The sequence below is a fragment of the Vanessa atalanta genome, chromosome 20 (assembly GCF_905147765.1).
Source record: "Vanessa atalanta chromosome 20, ilVanAtal1.2, whole genome shotgun sequence".
NCBI lineage: Eukaryota > Metazoa > Arthropoda > Insecta > Lepidoptera > Nymphalidae > Vanessa > Vanessa atalanta.
In genome coordinates this window covers 8,207,508-8,232,497 of record NC_061890.1, presented here as the reverse complement: position 1 = coordinate 8,232,497, position 24,990 = coordinate 8,207,508, and the positions used below count along the sequence as shown (strand labels likewise).

Sequence of the window (24,990 nt, the reverse complement as noted above, 5' to 3'; positions counted from 1 at the left end):
TTGGACGTAAAATTTAATTGATATAATTGTGGAAGAGTTTTGTATCATTTATTATGATATATTTTACCTGAGCTAGATGCGTCTATAGAGGCAAATGCGTATTTTGATGATAACGTAGCAATAAAACACTTTATAATTACGACCGCTCTCTTTTTTATATTAACAGTGACAAATTTAAGCCACTAAAGGTATGTATGATTTTAAAATGAGCTTCTATTTAATCATCATAAGACACATTTACCTCAGGTGACTGTATTAATCAAGAACTGTTTTTAAAAGACCGTTTGAATGTACGTATGGTTTGTGAACATCTGCGATTTACGAATGCAAATGATGTCTGTGATTGGTGTATTATAAACATGTTTACTTTAGTTACTGTTATTCTGTAACTGAACAGTTATATTATAACTTGTTAAAAATATTTATAAAGCCTGTTTAGTATTTGGTCGGAGCAAATACATGACATTCCGGCATGCCATTGGTTTACACGCTACAATCATTAGCCTCATATCAGTGTCATTAACATTGGTTACATTCTAGAAGTCTTGCGTCATGATTTATGAATTATGGTAACACTGCGTTAAATGACAAAACTAAGTTAAAACAAATTGACTGTTCTTTTTCGTTAAAAAATAATAATAAATACTTTATTGTGAACCTTATTATACATATGCTAATAATACAGTTCTGACTTTGAAAATCTGAAAAAAAAGTATTATCATTCTTTCATTTCCTATATATTCTTTTATTTTGGTTCGCCATCGCTATTCATGACCGCTGTAAGCATTTTGTTAAAAGCTATTTATTTAAAGAGAAAGGAAGTACATTTAGAAAAACATGTCTAGTTCAACAAAAACAGTAAATATTTTTCTGTGCACTGTGGTTTCTAGAATAGTACTGAATTACATAATATTATAAATATATTCGTTGGTTACAATTATAATCAAGAAGACCTTTACTAAAAAAAACAATTAACAATAATTTTGGTAATTTGTTTTTATAGTTTTTATTAACAATGAATTTATATACAGTTCATGAAAGTATTTTTAAGTAGGCATTTATTATTGAAATTATTTTGCAGGTTAAACCAACAAAACGATCAATAATAAAGTATTCTTGTGCCTATATTTACGCAATACTCTTCCCGAAAAGATCTCTTAGTTTTAGTTAGTAATTTATGGAATCAATGTAATTATTTTGCAAATATACATATTTCCATTGTTTTTACTATTTATTATAGAGTTTTGAGCCTATTCCCCGTGGTTTTCATTTACGGAAATCCTGACCCGAATTTTGAGAAATTTGCTTTATCAAGTTTATCAAATTTAATTGTGTAATTAATAGTATGTTATAAAAAAAATTACATGGTTTTACTCAAAATGTTGTCTAAATTAAAGATTTAACTGTGTTATATAACACATGATTTTTTTTTTTCAAAATTTTTATAATTTATTTTTTTAAATTAACTTACGTAATTGTAGTTTCGTTTGAGAGACACGAGTAAATAATAGAAAACATGGGCAGATTAAAAGTATTTTATTTCTGTTGGCATTCAAAATATCCATAATACATTTTACAACAAATGTTATTTACCTTACATATATCAATGCGAGAACTCGTCGAAACTTTTTAATTGCTAGACATTAAAATTGACAATTACAGCTTTCTATACAAGGATATCCAAGAGTGTAACTGCTGTTGGATATATCTACAAAAATCTTGTGTTCTATTTAAATAACAGATGACATAATTTAGAGATATAATTAAATATGATAATCTAGTCTAAATCACATTAGAAGCTTACAAGGAGCGTATGGATACCGACTTCACAAACAATAAAACTTGGAATAAGATTTAAATAGTTCTATTAATTTAAGTTATAGCTAAGTCTACATTTAATATCGCCCAGACCATTACTCATAAATTTAAATTTCAAAAATATATTGATAAATTAAGTTTAAGCATCGTAATCAACTATATATCTATTTCAAATATAATATGTTATATGTTAATACGCAAAATCAAACGACTTCCGGTGCTTTGTTAGAGTACTATCGAGGAAATAACAACAAAATATTTAATATGTACTTAATTTTTATTTGGTAACTGCAACAAGTTTATTGTAAATACTATAAAATGCGAACTGCATTAATTTGTCAATAATTTCACATCTATTTACTTTTGGCCACAGAACAGCTATTCAAATATTATGCACAATGAATTAATTCAATGGTAATAGGTAAAATTAAGTAGCTTAAATGCAAACAGATATAAAAAAAAAATATATAAAAATACAGAAAAAAAAAACAAAAGCACTATGCGACGCTAAAAGCTGAAGCCAATTATCCTCTAAATTATTATAATAATGCTCCCGGATATATTGTTTGTTGTAAAATGAATATTATAATAAAAAATAAAAAATTAAAAAACACAAAAAAAAACACAATTTAGTGAAACTCAATTCCTAGGAAATATAATAAAACACTTGTATGAAGAACCATAAAAGGTATCTATTTCATTAAAAAAAAAAAAAAGGTAATTCAAATTGATGAATTCTGAAAATTTGAACGAATATAAAATCAAAATAAACGATCACAAACTATTTATTTATGTAAAAAAAATTAAGGAACACGGATAATAATATTTTACTTCATAAACACTGTAACAGTATTCCCACTGAATAACAACTTTTGACACTCAATGTACTGACAATAAATTAAGTATAATACATAAGCAACTTTTCTATATGCAATAATCGCACATTTTCGCAATCGACAAGACAGAGAGCTATTTAGGGAGATGAATCGATAATGCATACCAAAATGTTCAAATGTCTCTCGGTACAGAACCTGGAATGTCACACAAATATAAAAAATACTGATCTGTTAAACGAACTTAAATAAAAAATATACATGCGATCGCTTTACACGGATGTTGCAAACTGAATAATCAGCGCGCCAACGATACTCCAGCCACCGGACCGACACATTTAATAAATAATATTCCAAAATTCACCTTGCAACACCCCCTATATATATAAAATAAGTATCCGAGCTACCATTTATATATCTAAGGATGCCGTCGATAGAATACGAATATATATTGCACCAATTAATTTTTCCCTTAAACATTCGTGTCTCAACTAATTCAAAAAACTATTACGCGAAATTATATCTTTGGCCTAGTTCCAAAAGGTCCTATATCAATTACACTTACTTTCCGTAATCAGAATAGAAATAATGGACATATGTCGTTTGGATCTTGTTCGGTAATCGCAATAAGGTTATGCCGTTTTAAGGCATTTTTTATACCTTTCAGCACCAGGCCATAGACACGCAATACGAATCATATTATATCTATCGTAATATACACAACAGCCAAACGACACCCGCCCTAGACGGGTGTTCACTTATAGTAGAATGTTATTTATTAAACAGCGAAAATATTTAAAATCGGACCTAAAATGCCATTAATATATTCGATCAATAATCGTAGCTAGTATTTGTCTAAAAAATTTATTTTGAATTAATTTTGTTACGTAACGACCATACTACCTTTAACCACTGACTACATCCACTTATTATTATTTAAATAGTTATCTATACCACATCTCAATGAAATTATTTTGCTAATGGTAAGGTATGCCCTTGCATCAAACGAGATCGGCGTTCGAATGTATAGGCCACGAATAACTTTCTCTTATACATCTTATGAACTTTCCTTTCATTAATATTATGTTAATACTAAACCATATTGCTTGTAATGTTAATTTATAGTATATATATGTATATACATTATATTGTGCAATGTGATAATCGTCAATAAATGATTCTTCTAAGTCTACGCAACGAGATTGAAATATTCATAAACATCAAGATTTTTCCATGGATAATACCGAGTCAATATTATTTAAAAGTTAACAGTTATATTCGGAAAACGACCTAACATAGTACATATAATACGTAGTGTAAATAATGAGCTTTAGACTGCCTGCAGTCGTTTTGAAACGCAATCTCTGACTTTGAGGCTCGGGCATTGTGCGAGCGCCTTCGAAACGCGGGAACGGCTAATACATCGATTACAATGAAATTTAATATATTATTACAACTTATGTCGTCGAGTAGTATACGTGATACTTCGTACATGAAATTGGATTGTGATTGTTGACTTGCTAGCTAGCTATGATTCCCGCGGCCGGCGCCGCTCGCACGCACGCGTGTTTGCACGTAGTGTGCACGCACGCACAACTCGCACGCGCCTATTACTCGTTATCAGCGCGCATTCCGCGTACTTCTCCCTCACGACGAAGCTTTTCCAATTCCTCTTTAGTACGATCTTCAATGGCTCGGATGTCCGCCATCGTCATGCCGTACCAGTCGTCCATGGAGCAGAATACCTGCCTGGAAATAAAAAAATAAATACAATAATTTTTTTTTTTTAATTTTGGCAGCTCATTTTAGCAGCGAATAAGGATGGTTTGGTAGCAATCCCTCACGACGAAAGTATTAAGATGCCAGTATTAATCAGACGCAATATTTACATACTGTCCGTTAAACTAACGACACTTAAACATAAAACGACATTAAAATTTATAATTACCTGTGGAATATGGTAAAAAGTCGTCTCTCTGACTTCTGGATCACACTTTCAACTTTGCTCTGAAAATAAATACATAAACTTCGTTAATTGAACCGATACGTGTACGAAACTCAACTCTGTCGAGTATCACGTTATAAAAAAAAAAAATCAAGTTAGATATAGAGGTCGACAAACTCATATTTCATTCATATTCAATGTACCGGAACTGAAATAAGGCGATGTTACTTTACAGCAGTGATTCCCAACTTTGAAAGTTGCTGAAATACTCGTAGTGTTACTAAGGATAGAATTAAAACCAATATTAAACAACTTTAAATTTAGTTCATATTTTAGTGTTTCTCTCAAACTGTGGTTAGGGACACATGCCAATAAGTGGTCCACGAGAAAAATAAGTTTGGAAACTACTGCTTCACAGCTTAACAGACACGACATGTCACACTCACAGGTTTACACAATTTTAATATTACTTCTCAAGTTACGGTTTTTTTTTTTAAGTTTTTTTCTTTATTACAAGATATTTTAAAATGTCGACCAATGGTGTTGCTCGAAATCAAGGTCAAAATTTTAATTATCGTTACTTCTGCCATCGGAATAGGCTATATATATATACCCCGAGAACCCCCCCTAGGTGTTGGAGGCCCGCATAGGCGGGCCGACCGTCAGGGCGTCACGGTAGCATGCGCAAGCGATCCCGTGGCGCCCGCCGAAAGACGGAGAGGGTACCGCTGGTTTTTTAGTGGGTAAACCCGTCGTACCTGGGCGCACTCGGCGTCCAGGGCTCCGGGGAGTCCCACACACCCCCCCACCTTCCATCACGTGGGGGAAGCGCGTAACGCGTTTTTCCAGCGAGAAAAAAAAAAAAAAAAAAAAGGCTATATATATATATCTCACGGTAGTATACGAAAGCGTGGCGAAACAGACGATAAAGGTGGTTCTTTTAGCGAGTATTCTGGTATACTAGACTAGGCATCCTGGGCAACGGAGAATCGCACATATCCCCCCCCCCCACTCCCACTGCACCTCACGTGGGCTTTCAGTGAAAAAAAGCTATATATATATTACGCGAATATATATATCATACAGCTTATGGTAATCTTATTATATTACATAGGAAGGTGTAGTATTGAAAGAATTATTATATATTTACTTTACAACGTACAAGTCGAATAAACACTAGAGAAATACTTTTATTATATTTTATTGTCATCGTGTTAAGATCGTATAAGACTGAATATATTTATACAAATGTGATAAAAACCTTCAGTACCTTTTTCTTTTTTGGGGTTTCAATAAAACTTTTTTGAGAGTTAATAATAATATAGTCCAGATGGGAAAATTCATATATATATAGTAAAGTCTGTCTGTCTGTACAGCTGCTTTAAGGAGCTCCTTTTCTTTAATAAATCAGGGGCATATGTCATCCTTAAATTCTGACTATGGACGAACTTCGACCTGTATGCATAGAATATTTATTTATAAGACGGCCAAGTGTCAAGTGAAGGTTAGTAACCTTTACCCATAGACATGTAAGACATTCCATACACCATATATGATAACCATGACATACTGTGTGATTTTTTCTACCCTGAACAACCAAAACGGAAATTATTTAAAAAAAAATAATTGCCTAAGAATTGAAATACTTATTTAAAAGACTAAAACTATTCTAAGTATTATCGTTACTCAATACTCGTGTCCGTCTTGCGCATTACAACGCTCAATGCTGCTAAATTGTGTTAACAAAATGTGATTAGAACTATATACAGGCTGATCTAAAAAATCTACATTTTAAAGCCGAAGAAATTATAAAGTAGATTTGTATTTAAGAAAGTAATAAGTAGAGATATTTGTTTTTAAAAAAAAAAAAAAAAACATTATATAATGGGTATGACAATTGTATTGACAAAGTTTAGACTATGATATTTGCTAAGTGTTTCCATGTCAATATGTACCACAATTTAAGTTACATTTATGGTCGTGGTGACCAAGCAATGTTCGCGTAATGACTTAATTTTTACTTTAAGTACTGACTTTAAGTAGGTACTCCACAGACATAATACGTGGTATTGGTTACTTTCCGACATCGTCTGCAATATTTGTCGATTGCAATTGGACAACAGATTAAAAAACGTTATTTACAAAGCATATTATAAAAAAAAAATGCAAAATATTCTTCGTCTTCCGAACGACTGCCTTTTGAATCAGCCTGTATTTCCAACGTACATTAATTTACTTAATGTGTGATGCATCGTGTTAATATACGGCTGTTCTTGTGTTATGTAAGAACCGTGTTTAATACATCGCTCTATACAAATCGATCTTAATACTTTATTTTCTTTCTTAATTGATATTTAACTAAGTAAGTGATAAGCGAGTTGAAGACGTATTTTTTAAAAATCTTTCTTCTAAGAAATTCTCAGAAACTCGTGGCTCGGATATCAGATAAACCCCTTGGCGATGTGTGTCAATCCTTTTGGTCGTCTCGCATTTGTCGTCCCAACGGATTATGAGAGTGCACTCGTGTTAGCGTATGACTAGTCGGTTTAATCTAGTTCGGTCAACATCGCCCATAGACTTTAACGCAGTAAGAAATAATAACCATTCCTTCAAACCGGAACATAAAAATGCTGTTTGTCGTTTGAATGTGAACAATGTGGTTAAGTTAATCTTAAGACCTAAATATTGGAAATCGTGTCGAAATCGGTGAACATGTCAAAAATGATTAAAAAACACCTTCATAACTCACGTCGAGCACAACATTGTAACGAATATGTTTAACACAAAGTAGAGAAAATCGAAGGCAAAAGATCACGAAGAATAAGAGGATGTCTAACGACACCTGGAAGCTAAATTCGAATCAGAAATGAGTAATGAATGATAATGACCTGTAAGCCGAACCACTTGAACTCGGCGGTGACTAGTTTGTAGCACGTCATGACCGGCTTCACGTCGTTCTTCCAGGCGGGCCCGACGAGCGGGCCGCGACCGGTCTTCGCGGACTTGAACTTGGTCGGGTCGGTCTCGGGCTTGTAGTCGGCGTTGGGGAGCGGGTCGTTTGCGATGTCGATGTTGACCACCTCGCGGGTCTTGAGCTTCTCTGGCGGCAATTCGTGAACCTGACAAATATGTTTTACATTATTAATTTTGAACGAAGCATTTTTTTATTTTATAGAACATGTAGGCGGGCTGTTGGGCCACATGATGGTGAGTGGTCACCACTACAGATAGACTTTGGCACTGTAAGAAATTTTAAACATTCCTTACCCAACCTTGAAAGCTAAGATGGTAATGTCTCTTGTGTCTGTTTTTATATTGGCTCACTCACCCATCAAACCGGAATACAACGATACTAAGTATTGCTGTATGACGGTACAATATCTGATAAGTTGGTGGTACCTATCCAGACGGGCTCACACAAAGCCCTACCACCAAGTAAGCCTGTTAAAATACCACAGTTGGGCAAAGACCTCCTCTCCTTTGAAAAGGTTTGGAGCTTACTCCACGCTGCACCAATGCGGATTTTGTATATCACGTGGCAGATTCTCATCCATATAGTATTTTATATTAGACATAGCTACGATATATAGATACTCATTGATAGTATGTATTATTATTTTAGTGATTAGATTAACAATGAACAATAAGGTAACATTAAAAATTAAATACTAGAAATAATTTAATTATGGAATATAATCTTAGATTTATGCTTGATTAAATATACCTTTAAAAATTATAATCAGAACCAAATAATTAAGTTATATCTTCAAATAATTATTATGAACACTAACAATTTTTTAATAAATAAATATATATTGGACAACATCACATACATTACTCTAATCCCAATGTAAGTAGCAAAGCACTTGTGTCATGGAAATCAGAAGTAACGACGGTACCACAAACACTCAGACCCATGACAACATAGAAAAGTAATTAACTTTTTCTACATCGACTCGGCCGGGAATCGAATCCGGGACCTCGGAGTGGCGTACCCATGAAAACCGGTGTACACGCTACTCGACCACGGAGATCGTCAAGTTTTCAGCTCAGAAACTAAACATATTAATTAAGTAATCTATAACAATTTACACGCCGGAATAATCTATAACAATATATGGAGCCGAGATGGCACAGTGGTTAAAACGCGTGCATCTCAATCGATGATTGCGGGTTAAAACCCAAGCAAGCGCCACTAAATTTTCATGTGCTAAATTAGTGTTTATAATTAATTTCGTGCTCGGCGATGAAGGAAAACATTGTGAGGAAATCTGCACGTGTCTAATTTCAACGAAATTCTGACACATGCGTATCTTCAAACCCGCATTGGAGTAGCGTGGTGGAATATGCTCCAAACCTTCTCCTCAAAATGAGTAGTAGAGGCATTAGCCCAGCAGTGGGAAATTTACAGGCTGATACTGTTAACGATATTATAAAGCTAAACTACTGAACCAAATTTAATGAAAGGTAACGTCTAAATTGAAATCCAAGGAAGGGCTACTTTTTTATACCTAAAACTTACGACTTATATATATATCTTCAACGTTAAAATTAATTTATATACGAGTATATATTCAAGACTTTGGTTGTTTTACTTATTTTTATTGTTTTAATAAGTTTCTTTCTGTGGAACGGAGCGGAGGCCACGAGGCTGGTCTGAGAAGCAATCAATACCGCTTACGTAACAACGATCGTAATGACACTTAATAAATAAGAAGGAAATAAGGTGAAACGAGCGGCCATTTATAAATTATGACATGTTTCTTTTTGTATCTTAACAACTCTAATTGATCCTTGAAACGTTTAAATAAAAAATAAACTTAATACTTACTAACAGTATTTAAAACGGGATATTTACCATGTTTTTTATTTTTATTTGGTGGAGCTCGATATTTCCACATTATCTACGAATGTCTTGTTCACGAGCCTCGAAAAATATCGAGCTCCACCAAATAAAAAAAAAATAACCATGTTAATTTAAAATAACTTTACTGTTACTTTATACTGTTATTTTATACATATTTATTTTGTATTTAAAAAAAAGCACCCGTAAATGCTAAAACTTCTGGCCAAATACCTACTTCGTTTTTTCAGAAGATTTGGAACTTTGTCTACAACACCTACATATGTTTGTAGCTATTTATTCGACACATACCGGTTTTCTCACGACGTTTTCCTTCACCTTCGAGGTCCGAGTACGTCATGAATTATAAAAACAAACTCACATGTTCCAACCACTTGACCTTTTCGGTCAATCAAACACAAATCAAATGTTGATTTAAAAAAAAACCCTTCTTCGTTATCTACGGTTACCAGCATTAACTTAACCCATGGTGTGCAAGTAACTAATGTTTAGTACATTAGGTGGCGCATCAACGATGGTCAAGTTATAGTCCAAAGGGAAGGCGCCGTATAAGGTCTCTTAAAAATCTCTTTTGGAGAAAAGACCGCCCGAAGACTGCTTGCACCTGAGCCCTTGTTATACTTAAGACGGAGCTGACCTTACGAAATAAATATCCCTCACACACAATCACACATAACATCATTCAGAATATAACTCTGGTAATATAAAATCTGCCAATAAGAGACTACACGTAGCCAAATTGTAATTCAGAAAACTGGACCTAATTAAACGTCTATTCAATAAATCATTAGTATTAATAGTAGTATTATCTGATGGCGTCCCTTAAGGGTGAGATCGCCTCGTATGCCGTTACCGCTAACTCATGTTTATTCTTTCATTATATATTCAATAACCATAAATTTCGACGTCAGAATACTACAGAACTTCCTGTGACGACCAAATTTTTTTACATCAAAATAGCTCCTTCAAGCTTATTCATGCATTTTTGAGTGATCTTTTTACAGAACGAACAGAAATTTTTGAGTGATCTTTTTACAGAACGAACAGAGCTATATTAAACGCAAAAGCTTCGAAAGAGTCTTCGAACGAGAAGTACCGGCAAGAAACTCAGTAGTTAAACAAAGCACAAGCTTTAGGCTGAATTGGAGGAAATTGTAAATAGGAACATTGGTAATTCTAATTAACTATTGAAATATGGTATTGCTTTCTCTTTCTCTTAGTTTAGAATTTAAAATTGAACTAAATAATCTCCGCCATGCAACTTTAATTGGGTACACCGACGATTCAGACATAATTAAATTATATGAACTTCAATAAAATATTCATCGTTACTTGACCTCCAATACTTGGGTTAATTTGCAGTCATTCCATTTATCATGAGCACTTTGAAACTGGTCAAAACATTATTAATATTCGATTCGAGGTTTTATTGCAATATGCAAGATCAATGTCCGAACATTGAAATAATTCGTTTTGCTAACGAATAGTATTTACGAGGCGTAATTCAAACGCTAAAAGAATTTCTAGAATTCTGCATTTAACAGCGACTCTAATCAATGATTATAAACATTAACGAAAAATTACCGATATTATGCGATAAGAAACTTATCGACGATAAGGGTTGACTTTAGGTAGTTTAAATTTTTCTTACATTAGCTCAACAAAGTTTCTTGATATTAAAAATGTATAGGTACGTATAAATATAGCAATAGCCTATACCAATGGAAGTAGGAAAAAATATAAACAAACCTTAGATTTACGTATTCCATGAGATTTTCTTATAACACAGTGATATTGTGCACTACTAAGAGTTCATGATTAATATTTACTTCCAAAATTCCGATAACAGTTTCGTCGACGTTCGAAACGCCATTTTATCGCAAATCCATAGTGCACCTCATAGATTAATCAAGCTCTCGTCTCGATCAATTATATCGCGACAATTTGCTGTCAAATGTTTATTTAGCTTTTTGAGTATATTTTTTTTTTAGCATTAGCAGCCCGTAAATGCCCACTGATGGGATAAAGACCTCCTCTCCCTTTGAGGAGAAGGTTTGGAGCATATTCCACCACGCTGCTCCAATGCGGGTTGGCGGAATACACATGTGGCAGAATTTCGTTGAAATTAGATACATGCAGGTTTCCTCACGATGTTTTCCTTCACCGCCGAGCACGAGATGAATTATAAACACAAATTAAGCACATGAAATTTCAGTGGTGCCTGCCTGGGTTTGAACCCGAAATCATCGGTTAAGATGCACGCGTTCTAGCCACTGGGCCATCTCGACTCTTTGAGTATATATTCAAATGAAATCTAATTAAAGTTCATGGTTGTTAACGACAGTAGGATGATTTTATATTTTCCTTAATATATTCATTGAACCAAATAGACCACCTGATGGTAAGTAGACATCACGACGCTTAGATATTGCCACTGTAAGAAATATTAACCAACGTTTATATCGCCAACGTGCCAACATTGGCTCATCCTACCATACCAAGCATTGCTGTTTGGCGGTAGATGAGTGGGGCTAGAATGTGTTTATATTTGAAAACATATACTTACATTCTGCTGATCGCCAGCGTCCGGTAAATGCAAGGACTCTATGCAGATGACGAAGTTTTCCTTCATGTATCCAGGATTCTAAAAGTAAACAATCTCCTATTACAAACTGATATGAAAAAAGAATAATAACTCATTTTTATACAACAAAGCATTAATCTTATTTTAATAAAATACAATGTATAAAATTTATTCCATAAAACAATTATATATTTTCATAATTTACTCGCACATATTATAGCATTTTTATTACACATCTATATTTATATTTTATATATTAATATACCTTGACATTTTTAAATGATTATCGTTATTGGAACGGGAGAAGAGCAAAAGCGCCGAAACGGAATTTTTGGAAAATGAGATTTATTTACGTAACTTTAAGTATTGTTTTCCATTAAGCATTTAGACACGTATATAGTTGTTTCACATACAAATAAAGACCAATATGTTCAAGTAAATAGATTAACGGGAGCCAACCGGGACTGGGGCGTCCCGGGTCTTGAAGTCGACAGTGTTTACATTCCCTTGCCTCAGAAAATCGTGTTGTTACTTTTGTATTGTGTCGAAATTTCCGTCCCATCGAATTATAAGAGTGCACATGTATTTGTGCACACATTTGTAACACAATATGCTCTGCGCAGATAATAAATATTTAAATAATTATTGGACATCACATACATTACTCGATCCCAATGTAAGTAGCTAAAGCACTTGTGTTATGGAAATCAGAAGTAACGACGGTACCACAAACACCCAGACCCAAGACAACGTAGAAAACTAATGAACTTTTTCTACATCGACTCGGCCGGGAATCGAACCCGGGACCTCGGAGTGGCGTACCCATGAAAACCGGTGTACACACTACTCGACCACGGAGGTCATCAGATGGTTAGTCTTACTCGAGCATGCCGTCATTACATATAATAAAATAACAAAATATATAATATATTTACCGTGAGCACGGTCCGACAGTACGGGTACGCGTTCCATGCCTCTTCGTGCACTTCTAGGGAGCCCTTCGGCGCCAGCATTCTGATAAACGCGGGCACCTTAGACGCCAGATGGTAGATCTTGTACGTGTACTGACCGGATGAGTATTTTCCACCTATGCATGCAACAAGAAACATTATTAACAGATGTGATATATCAGTTAAGCTAACGAACTAGATATATTTCGAAATAAATATTAAACACTAGTGTAATTGTATAATAATCCAATAAATAATAGTTCTGAATTAAATTTGATAAGAATAATAATAAATGGCGTTGGAACAGACGGATGTATTTTTTTTTTAATCTTTCCGATAGATATTCTAAATGTTTGTATAAACATAATATATAATTAAGGACAATATAAATAAAACTTACGATCCGCCCCAGCTTCGCACGGGTGCATTGTATTAATAAAGAAAATTATAAGATATAAATATAATTGATAACCCTATATAACTCAGAAATAATGTAGATATCTACCAGTTACTTTTTTTTTTTAGACATGGCTTACTAGTTCCGGATATTATATACATACATACAAACAAACAAATTATACCTCTTTATAATATTATGAATATAAATAAAATATTCTATTTGAAACATTTATTAATACCAAGAGCGAGTCAAGATGAACGATTTTTAATTGTGGGAAATGAACGAATAAATTTGGGCAAAAACAAGTGTGAAATGTATATACTATATTCGAATCAAATACGACTTTCGATTCGAATATATTTTCTTGATTCAAGCTCGTTCTTAAATAATCGTTGTTTTTATAATAATGTAACGACTGATCTTTGAATATCAATAAGCAACTAACGTTCCTAGAAAGAGATAAATACAAGATCCGTTTAAATAACCAAAAATTTATTTTAGATAATATAACTAATTTAAAATACTTTTCACAGATAAATAACAATTATTTACGTTACATTAACTACTGTTCGTGTATACTTACGATCTAAAATATTAACAAAATAATTTTATTAATATCATTAACTTTATACTTAACTAAAAAAATATTAATAACCCTACTACAAATTTTATTAATAGTTCAAACGTGAATAATAACATTTTAAATTTTGATGTTGCCTGGAAACAACACCATGAAGGGACATAAAAAAAAACCAATAATAGAAAATAGCAACATCAAAGGCACGGACACGTCTGGAAGATTTGATTACGTTCAAAAATGGAACACACGATTTTTTTCTTTTAAATTCACAAAATATCTATTCATCCTTTAACTGTCTCAAAAATATTAGTTACATAAACAGTAACATCAAAATATTATATTTAAAAACGGAACTGTATTAGGCATACATAAAAAATCGACCCTCAACATCAACAGCAAGTCAACATTTTAATGAAAGATGTATGTGCGAGTATAGCACACTATATTCTCAATAATAAATAAACAAATTATTTTTAATAAAAATTAAAAATAAACTTATGATTTAAATATTAAATATAAAGGTTATTAAATTGTATTACGTAAAACATAAAATAAAACGAGAATAAGGAAGTCATAAAGGTTTTTTTTTTAAACCGCGTTAATCAAACATTTAACATCTGTGTAAACTAGAATGTGACGTCATTGGACAATAATTGTGCGCTAGTGTGTTAAACAACAACGATATATACACGACGCCATGGAATAATCGCCTTTATGACGTTAAAAACTGCACTACTAACGTCTTCTAGATAAAAGAGTAAAACAAAAATTAACGGTAGTTCTATATTCGTATGATGGTATTATGAAAATATTGTAATTTAATTATTTTTCTATGATAACAATACAATATCGTCACAGACGTAAAGCAAATACTTTCAGAATATTATTAATTTCTGTTCACGTAAATAGAACTATAGAGATGACATTATTTTAAGGGTAATCCGCATGTTGTTTTTTTTTAAATAGTAACATTAGGGAGACAGATTATTAAACATAATAATTACAGGTAAATCATTTTACGACGATATCCAAGATAATATACTATGTTGGAATCTAAAAAAAATTGTTATTGTTGCAAATGTAGATGAGAAATAAGTCGACGTTAACGATCGCGGAAGTATCATGCAGTTGCGAGTAAAAATGTAAATACGTGACCGTTTGATTACGTACCACGTTTTTTGAGTCGGCAGACTTCTCAAATTACGATAAGCGCATCAGATATCGAACTAAATATTAGTCATAAAACTTTTTGCAGATATGATAATTAAAATTAAATAAAAATAAAGCCAACTCCATACGTATCAGTACATTTTTTTAAGAATACGAAGCAGAGATATAATTTTATTCGAAGCGCATGCTGGGAGGAACGAATTTGAACACTGAAGCTTCCTATGTAACAGTGCCGCATCCAAACCGGAAATCACAAGATCGATAAGGGGCGAAGAACTTAAATGCAGAAAGGCGATTGTATAATATAATACTGGCTGACCCGATAGACGTTATAGAACTGGAATAAATAACAAAAAAAGAAGAAAATCCGCGTAAATTGCTAATATTATAGATATTTCCGTAAGAAATTTCTATGAGTTTTCAGAAAACTTTAAAAAAAGATTTTAATGAAATCGGTCAAGTCGATCTCAAGTTATCCGTATAATATAAGAATGTGATAATTATATTCTGTTTATTCTTGCAATATATCTATACAATAAAACAATTGCCATTGTTATCATATCTATTTAGTGAGGAATAAAATAATTCTACAATAAAGTATAACAAGGACACCGACCGTCGATAGCTTAGTCTGTGGAGATTGAAAAATAATAAAAATGGAGAACGGTTTAAAATAAGATTAATATTAATATCCTTATATAAATTAACAAGCTTCATTAAATAAATCGTGACAGCATGTACAAATAATTGTACAATCATATTTTTGATTGTCCAAGAAGTTCTCTGTTCAAAACAATCTCAGTGTTACCATGTATATATTTACTCGACTAACCATAACACACTGCTATACAAAAGATAACTTGGACTTTGACGGAAACGAAATCAACTTGTTTGGCATATTCTAAAAGAGCAGTACACACGACTTTGTTTGTGTAGTGAGTCGACTTAGGGCTTGGGTAATGTGACCATACGTACCGTTGTGACAGCGACAGTCCTCCGTTCGTATTATATGCTCAATATCGACGAAAATGTCCCGATATGACAGCAAAATTTATATTAAAAATTAACGAAATCACGCCCTTTAAAATATAAATCTGATAATTTGTTTTAAATCTATTCCGAAATCTAATCATTGTCAGCCACTAACACTGCACCAAACTAAAATCTATATAATGTAGTACTAGTCGCATAAATAGTTCCAAATAATAATAAGAAAACACTATTTTATTTAAACAATCAATTTTGTATGCGCTATTCTATCCCGCTTTGATGGATATCAATATATGGTCAGAAGCTTGGGGCATAAACTGAACGAGCAGAGCACACTTTCTTTGTTAATGCAGACTAAAGTGATAAAAGAGAGATAAATACTATTTGTATCCTTCAACATATTTGTTTCAGATATCAAAAAAATATATATATATATAGGTCTGGATATCTCTCCGTTTAATCTGTATTCATAAAATAGTTTACGACAATATCCAATCCCGTCTTAATCTAGGGTGCAAGGTATGTAAAAAAAACCGAGTGCCTTGCGAGTCTTAGACTATCGCCGAAGAAAAATCTTTTTTGGTGGGATGATCGCCGAAACACTACTTGAACCCGCTCATTGTCCTTACATTGACGGGGCTGACAAATGACAATATAAACAATTATCTTTCAACAAAATGAACAAAATTAAAATCGCCCTAACCTTTACGGCGCATGAAGTTGCTACGTATGTAACTGGCATCCTGCCATAAACGTGATTCTACATAGGCTGCTCATTTAATACTTGCCGTAACCGAGTCTTTTCCGCGAAGTATTTTACTGGGACGATATATATTGATTTTCTATACAAATAAAACCTCATCTCGACGGATCAGAGTGTGGGTGTTGACCTATATATCTAAATGTATATAAATAGATTAATTGAATTGATATATGTTTGAGATAAATATACTTCAACGCTATTTGACGGATTACCATATAGTGTATATTTTTTCATGAAGGTTTTATGGTATCCACGTTGTAATAAATCAGCTTTAAATGCACATCAATTTATATATAAATCGCCATTACAAAAATAAAGTCTGCCGGAATTTGCTATAACATAAATATTTTTATCTCCTCATTTATATTATCTACTGCCCGATATTTCTTTACATTAGTTTACCTAATGCTTTAATCACCAACAGCCACTACTGTAAACAAAATACGATTACGTAACTAAACTGCTATACTTTAAAATAATAATTATAACTACTAAATGATTCAAATTTCAATTCGAAACGAATCATTACATATATGAAAAGTTTAACTTTCGAGGATGCCATTTTAGAGTGTATAATTTACTGAACACAATACAAAATCAACTGATAAATTATTTATTACATAAAAACAATCAACACAAATGATTGTACGAGTGCTACACATTGTTACTCATAATACAATGTTTTACCGTCATAAACACACGCAGAACAAGTCCCACACGTGGACGTTTCGCTCGACTTTTCACCAACAATTTTAGAGCTTGGCGCGTTTTTAGAATTATTCTTAACTAAAATATAATAAAAATTAACAAACCAAATTAGATTTAAATTAATACATTAATAAACGTAATAAAACTTTACATCAGATTATAATGTGACCAGCACAAAAAATATCTATGTCACTACTTTAAAATTTATTTAAGAAATCTGACCCACACATTAAGCTAAATAAAATCTTGTAATATCGAATTTTGGGATTTGCAAATAGACTTTGGTCGCATGTGCCTTCCTTTAAGCCATATAAACCGTATGTATTAAATTTTTGTTTTGTGTAATATCGTCGGCTGTTCGCGTACCTCGGTTTATGACGATATCGAAAAGATATTCAGATGAAACAAATCTTAACTTATACAAAATACACGGTTAAATTCTTCAAAAATAGAACACAGTATTTTTGATGTAGATTATTAAGTTCTATTTATTTATTTTTTAAACATTTACATATACCATGGAAGAGTACGGTCAGCCAGCAGACAGCCATAATTAAACAAAAGTACCAATATAACCATACTAACACCAGTCATTACATTGCCAACATTCAACAAAATTTAAACAAATAATTAACGTATAGATAAAGATAACTACTGAATCCATCGTCTGTTCTTTCCAGGATCTAATTGAATTTGAATCTACACGCCAATTCAGTGCCCTGCAGTAGCATCCATTAGACAGTGCAGGCAAGTGCCTAATGAAAACCTACTACTATAGTTCTAAAAAACAATTATGAATGCTTAACAATGGTCCTATTTACGATGATTGGCTTCGTGTATACTAATATTAAATGTGAAAGAAACTGTATCTGTCTGTCTGTCTGGTAACCTTTCATGACCAAGAACGAAGTTTGATGAAATTCGGAAGCAGGCTTGAACCCCAAGGAAAGAGTCAAAGCCTATTCTTTCTTTTTAAAGCTAACACGTCGTCATGATGTTCAACGCCTAAAACGCTAGCGAAGCAGAGGGCAAAAACTAGTTCGTATATATAGTAAAAAAAAAATCGCAATTATAACTAGATTGAGTTGTAATAAAAAAATATATTTAAGGAAGTTAGAAAGAGGGGAAGGTGCAAGGGTTAAGCCTGTGTAACCTTTCCTGTAAATACTTTAAAAATGACGATACAAATGTACCCACGAGGAGGTTAATAATATATTTTGATTATGATACGTGTTTTCGTATGAAAGTTTACCTATGGTCCTACACAAATATCGGTGTCGAAACCCGTTTATTCAATCGTCGCTCAGTAACTTTGTAAACGCATCATCAGCTTTACATGGTATGGGCTTTGTGCAAGCCTGTCTGTGTAGGTACCACACACTCGTCATATAGCAAGCAAGTAAGCAGAAATACTTTGTATTGTTGTTTTACGGTTTGAAGAACCAGTGTAACTACAGACATAAGGTACATAATAACTTAGTTCCCAAGGTTGGTGGCACAGATGTAAGGAATAATTAAAAAAAAGTCCGGCGCCGGCGGCCAATGGTAACAACTTACCATCATAATCTCATAAAAAAATTACCGTTTATCAAACTACCTTTATGCAAATTGAGTAATTAAAAAACCACAAGGTTATTTATTACATAAGACGAGATAAATCTAAAAAGAAAAACATGTTACGTCGATTACGTGTTAGTAAATTAGATCTTTTGTGTGTCTCGTTGATGTTATTATCCAGCTAATGGTTGCTTATTCTGGGGTTATAGGTTCGAATGCCTGATTAGGCCAGAACAAAAGTAAAAGTTCTCAGTAGAAACAGAGTAAGGAACGTGAATATTACGATTCCATGCCTTGGAAAGCACGTAAAATGCTTTAAAATGTGCCGAGCGACTCTTGTCGGATCATGTCTATATTTATATAAAAGCCAATTTAAATATATAGACTGTTTAGGGTTCATCATTTGTAAATGATTTGTAAAAGTAATTACTTGTATTATGAGTGTTAAGCCATTAGCCAAGAACATTATTGAGACGAGAATCTTTAACAGATCTTTTCAGACGAGAATCTTTAATTATGGGTCACTGTTACTTTCATTTGTGAAAGTAATACAAGAATTTTCGGATACAATTTGTGTTTAAAAAAAAACCCATAACGAACATCATTTTATATTCTTCGATTATAACCTTATTATTTTTTTTACGTCATACCCATTTAAAAATTACATTACAAGCAGTATTGTAAATTTTGATATTATCTCACATATTAATTATGATTTATTTATTCACATAAAATTCATAGAATTCGTTCGTATGGGAATCTGCGTAGTCGTCACTAATTACATATATACAAAGAACAGTTAAAAAAACATAATTAGCGATTATGTAATCATTATCGGACATAACGAGTATTATATTATAGTATTAACGAAACAAATTTACTTTTAATAAATTTATTACATTAATATAAAATAATAATTAATTAATAACAAATAATACTTTAATCAATTTCTGGTTTGCTAATATTATTACAAAAACAGTTTAACAATGATGCGCCTGACCGTATTTTGCGCTGCCTCCCGCCAACCGCCAAAAAACGAATGAATTTAAAAGACGTCTGACATCTTGACGTATGACGTTCGGAAAGTCACACTAATTCTCAGTTTCACAGTAACCCTGTGGATTACTGTGAAACAGCAAGACCGGTTTTAAGGAAGTGACTCAGATAAAAGGGACATAATGTATCGGTTGGCATTGAGTGTATTTTCAGTGTAAAGTGACTTAAATTTCTAACAGTACAGTGTCTATGGGGGGTGACAGTAACCACTTACCATTACGAGCCTACTAGTATTTTATATGAATTAGTAAAACATTTTCAAATGTTATTTTAGTGCATTATTTAAAAAAAAAATCCAGAATAACCAAAAGCGATTTTACATTGTACCATATCATATAACATAATATAGCTAAGTTAAAACACATATATGATTAAATCGCCTCAATCTACATGAAATTAAATCGATTAGATAAAACAGTAAATATTATGTCATTACAATAATTATCCTTAATGTGTCTTCTAATGATATCACAGTGATAGTATAATCAATTTAATATTACTTAAATAACTTGAAATTGAATTCACGCTTGTTACGTCAAATTTAAAGCGAATTTTAGTAAGACAACAAAAAATGTATCTTCATTAATTATTATAGATCATTATTTTATTTCTTTATATGTCATATTATATACATTAAAATTGACTCACCAAGCAAAGGATAGTCTTTGAACGGTTCATTCTTGATGACCTCAATACCTTCGCCGCCGCCAGTTTCGTTTTTGGAGACCTCAGCGACGCAGTACAACTGCGCAACTTGATACTGGATAAAATAATAGCCAACGGTTAATTCACTTTCACAACTGTTCAACTCAGACTAATAACAAAAAAAAAAACATAATCGAAATTTTCATAATGAAAAAAAAATTACAATGGATTATTTACCCAACTATTATTTACCTCGCGTTGAGTTATCGTGATTAATTTATGACATGACCGTTTAGTATGATTTTGTCAAATGTAAATTAAAATAATCACTATTGCGATAGGAATGCGCATTTTGACGAAGACACAAACAATTACGATACCTTATTTAACTATTTAAATAAAGATTTAAAAACTGTATAAATTTATAAAAAAAAAAACATTCGATCCTAATATATTAAATATATAATACGTATATATTTATCTAATATACTGCATTTCCTTGTCAAGTTAACGGCTTCAATGTTCTATTAAAACCTTCATCCTATTCTAAACAGCCACAAGTTCAAGAACGACAACTATTCCAAGGTTATGTAATGCAGATATTAATACATAATACGGATAAGTTATATATATATTATAAATCTTAGCGAGGTCAAAAAAGCGTATATAAAATTCGAATAACTTTTTTTAATGTCACGGTTGATTGATTTTATTATCGTTCTATGCTTGTTTTGTTATTTTTATAGTTTATCATTACAAAAACATAAGTGCATAGAAGAATGAGACAAGTCACGGTACGTGTGCAGCACTTCATAGCCAAGCCCGCTGAACTGAGGGTCCTTGACCTAGTCTAGCCGCGACCTCGCAAGCGCAGCTTTTGTATAAACCAACTAATTACTGACAGACTTTGTATCAGTAAGCCACCAATTATAATGTATTTTGAATAAAAATAATAACATAATTGGTACTTACTAATAAATACTCAGATAAGAAACTATAATATAGCATTTTTGTAATAGTTATTTTTGTATAAACATCTATAAAAATATTACAAATACGATAGTAAGTTTGTCTGTCTGTTACGCTTCATGGTTAAAGCAATCGATTTTAGATAAAGTTTTGTCATCAGCAACTGAGTTTGAAGTAAGCAAAACCGGCAAGTTTAGCTAGTATTACATAATTCAGTAAAAGCTCGAAAGTAGACATAAATTTGACATACAAATCATCTAAAAAAATATTCGTTAATATTTACATTTAATGACGTATTGAAATAATATACTGTTTATAATAACTATAACAGAACATTGTGGCTTTTTCATTAAACTAAAAAGATAATATTATATCAATAAACATAGCAGCTGCTTTTTTTAAGATGCTTAAATTGATAATTATTACAAATATTAATAAATTTCTACTATGAATATAAAATTTATAAGCTAATAGAATCCCAATTATCAGATCCTAACATAGCTATGAAACTGGGATGGATGGCTCCTTAACCATCGGATGTCCGCCATCAAAATATATTCAAAGAGGTAACAAAGGAAAAAAAAGACATTTTTCTTTTATACCTAAACTACTCTCAGTTTTTCATTTTTGTTCTCTGATTTTACCTAATACAAAATATAATATAAAAAGCCTACAAATAAAGTCAAATTGGTACCTTGTAATTTTATCTTTTACTATTTCTAAATTATCTAATATCCGTAATAATTTCGTATCAATAACCATATCTGGAAATGGTAAAATATTGATCAAGTGTCAGTATCCATATACAAATCCATAACATCCCTGCTATGAACCATTGTCTTGACAAAACAAATATATTATGTTATCGTTCAATCAATCAAGTTTTTTAGAAGTTATATAATCTATCAGTTACACCAATGGTTAGCTGTATTCTACTTGCTCAGGAAATAAAACTCCAAACAAAAATGCTTGTAATCAAGATGACAAAGCACTCATGATGTGGTTTTATGACATAAATTTTAATTATTTATAAAATTAGTTACTCTCCATTTTAAATCTTGTTATACATCCGAACATGAAATTCGATGTGAGTAATTAAAAAAATAATTATGAAATATAATAAAAAAATTGATCACATGATTCCATTGCTTAAAACAATAACAATATATGAAAGTAAATATATTTTAAATTAAATTTACACTTCTTTTCACATTTTTTTTTAAAGAACAGGTTTTGTCAAGTTCAGAATAGATTTCGGTTTTTCTTCTTCGGTGTGCAATGTAAAGTAATTAATCATACCATTTAATGAATTATCTTATATTTGTAATCATTTTGAAGGTTGAATATAATATTAATAAAAAAAGAATTACGAGCAAAATCTAAAGATGTTTTAGTAAAGGCTATTAACATTATTATGCTATTAATATTACTGAATGCAGAAATCTATCACCACTGAGCACAAGATGAATTATAAGGATAAATTAAGCCCAGGATTATCCAGTCGGGCTGGAGTGTTGCTGCACATATTTGAACTCAAAATCAAGTACATCATGAAACCACAAGGCCATCTGGATTTAAATTATTGAATTTTGTTTATATTGTTATATTCAATAATTTGTGATTAAAAGTTTTAATGAGGAACTGCAATAAATAATGAATATTAATTTATCATTTGGTTATTTAACTATGCTATTCAATGTATAGATTTAATATATATTTATATAATTATGTTCTGGTTCTAAGTTTAAGAACATCAAACTTGCAAGAAACCCAAAAGGGTTATGTAATTTTTTTTTTTAATATAGACTGTAAGTACAATAATTGTACTACCAAAATATTAATAGAAAAAGCATTAAAAATATGAATCATTTAAAATTCACAAAAACATGATTTATTTATTTTTTTACTCATTTGTCATGTCTATTTATATATTATACATATAATATCAAAATTGAAATATCAAGCTCATTAACAATGATTATATATTAAATAGATAAGATATAACTCTATATAGATATTATACTGATAAAATTCATCAAAAATTGTAATAATTCGAATAATGAAATTTTAATATAAACAATATGAAAAAAAAATCTAGAAATCGTAAATTATTACTTATTCGATAAACACAATATAAAATAACAATGCTTACCTCTTCTACTGTTAAAGGAAGAGTAACACGACTGAAAAAGAAATAGTAAAGTTTAATTTTCCCATATGGTTTATAGTAATTCGAAATATTAGTTCAACTAATGGCTTTTTGTCAGAATAAAGGTAAATTTAATGACATACACTGTCAAAAATATACAAAACGATGAAATTGATCTATTAGCAAAGTAGTTAATAGTTTTTTTATTACAACAAAATACCATTTATACGAAACAAAATTACTTGACGGCGCCTTAACAGATTTAGCTGACGACATATAATCGATTTATATTAACAAAAGGACAATATAACCTTTACTTTACTTACTATTCTTTGATAAGCATCTTGAATATTTAGTGTATTTCACTTAAATGCACATTAGATATTTCACTAAAACCTAAAATAAACTTATCACAGTTCGACACTTGAGCTACGAGCCGATTATCCGAATTATTACAATTTTAAAAATCTTTGACCAACCAATGACTGAAAATGACAAGGCGCATGCTTCAACTCAATGATGCAACGGAAATTACGTCAACACTTAAAGATTCGTTCAGTATAATAAAAGTGATTTCGGAAATATGATATTCATTTTGTATATATTAAATAACATTTTATTCCAAGTACAATTAATATAATGTCACGTCCTCTTCGGATTAAATATAAAGAAATATTCCCCTATTTTATTGAACTTGGTTTCCTTATTTTTTATTTAAAGCACAAAATACCTTTGATTGCAATACATTTTCATAAGTGCCCTATTATAAGATTGATTTAGCTTTTAGTTGCACGCTTAAAAGATTAATTTTTATACGGTACAGTAAATTTTGAATACGGTTAACGGTACAAGTACTAGATCTATCTCAGAAAAAATTACAGTTGTACAATTTGACAATATAAACCACATTTTTCTGTTACAAATAGTGGAATTGTAAATATGTAGTTTGAGTAAAATATTGTGTGAGTAATTAAAATATAAATTTGTATTTCAATTAGAAGTAAATTAA

The 24,990-nt window shown here is 31.5% G+C and overlaps 1 protein-coding gene across 2 annotated transcripts; it reads right to left on the bottom strand.

Annotated features, from left to right (window-relative positions):
- Positions 1-1,519: 1,519 nt before the first annotated feature.
- Positions 1,520-24,481, bottom strand: LOC125071800 (phosphatidylinositol transfer protein alpha isoform). 2 transcript variants are annotated; one of them, XM_047682186.1, is made up of 9 exons: positions 24,308-24,481; positions 23,985-24,015; positions 20,867-20,978; positions 13,395-13,406; positions 12,980-13,131; positions 12,027-12,104; positions 7,485-7,715; positions 4,600-4,658; positions 1,520-4,400 (listed from the first exon to the last, which is right to left on the bottom strand). In XM_047682186.1, exons 1-9 carry the CDS (start codon positions 24,322-24,324, stop codon positions 4,262-4,264), a joined length of 831 nt encoding a protein of 276 aa, XP_047538142.1. In that variant the 5' UTR covers positions 24,325-24,481; the 3' UTR covers positions 1,520-4,261. The 2 variants fall into 2 exon arrangements, with proteins under 2 accessions (XP_047538142.1, XP_047538143.1); XM_047682187.1 differs by lacking the exon at positions 13,395-13,406.
- Positions 24,482-24,990: the final 509 nt, after the last annotated feature.

Bases quoted from the DNA above. Each gene is read 5' to 3' on its own strand.
- LOC125071800 (XM_047682186.1), bottom strand. The intron at 12,105-12,979 runs GTAAATATATTA...GTTTACTTTTAG, and splicing joins ACTGTCGGACCGTGCTCACG to AATCCTGGATACATGAAGGA. The intron at 7,716-12,026 runs GTAAGTATATGT...CATATTTGTCAG, and splicing joins ACGCTGGCGATCAGCAGAAT to GTTCACGAATTGCCGCCAGA.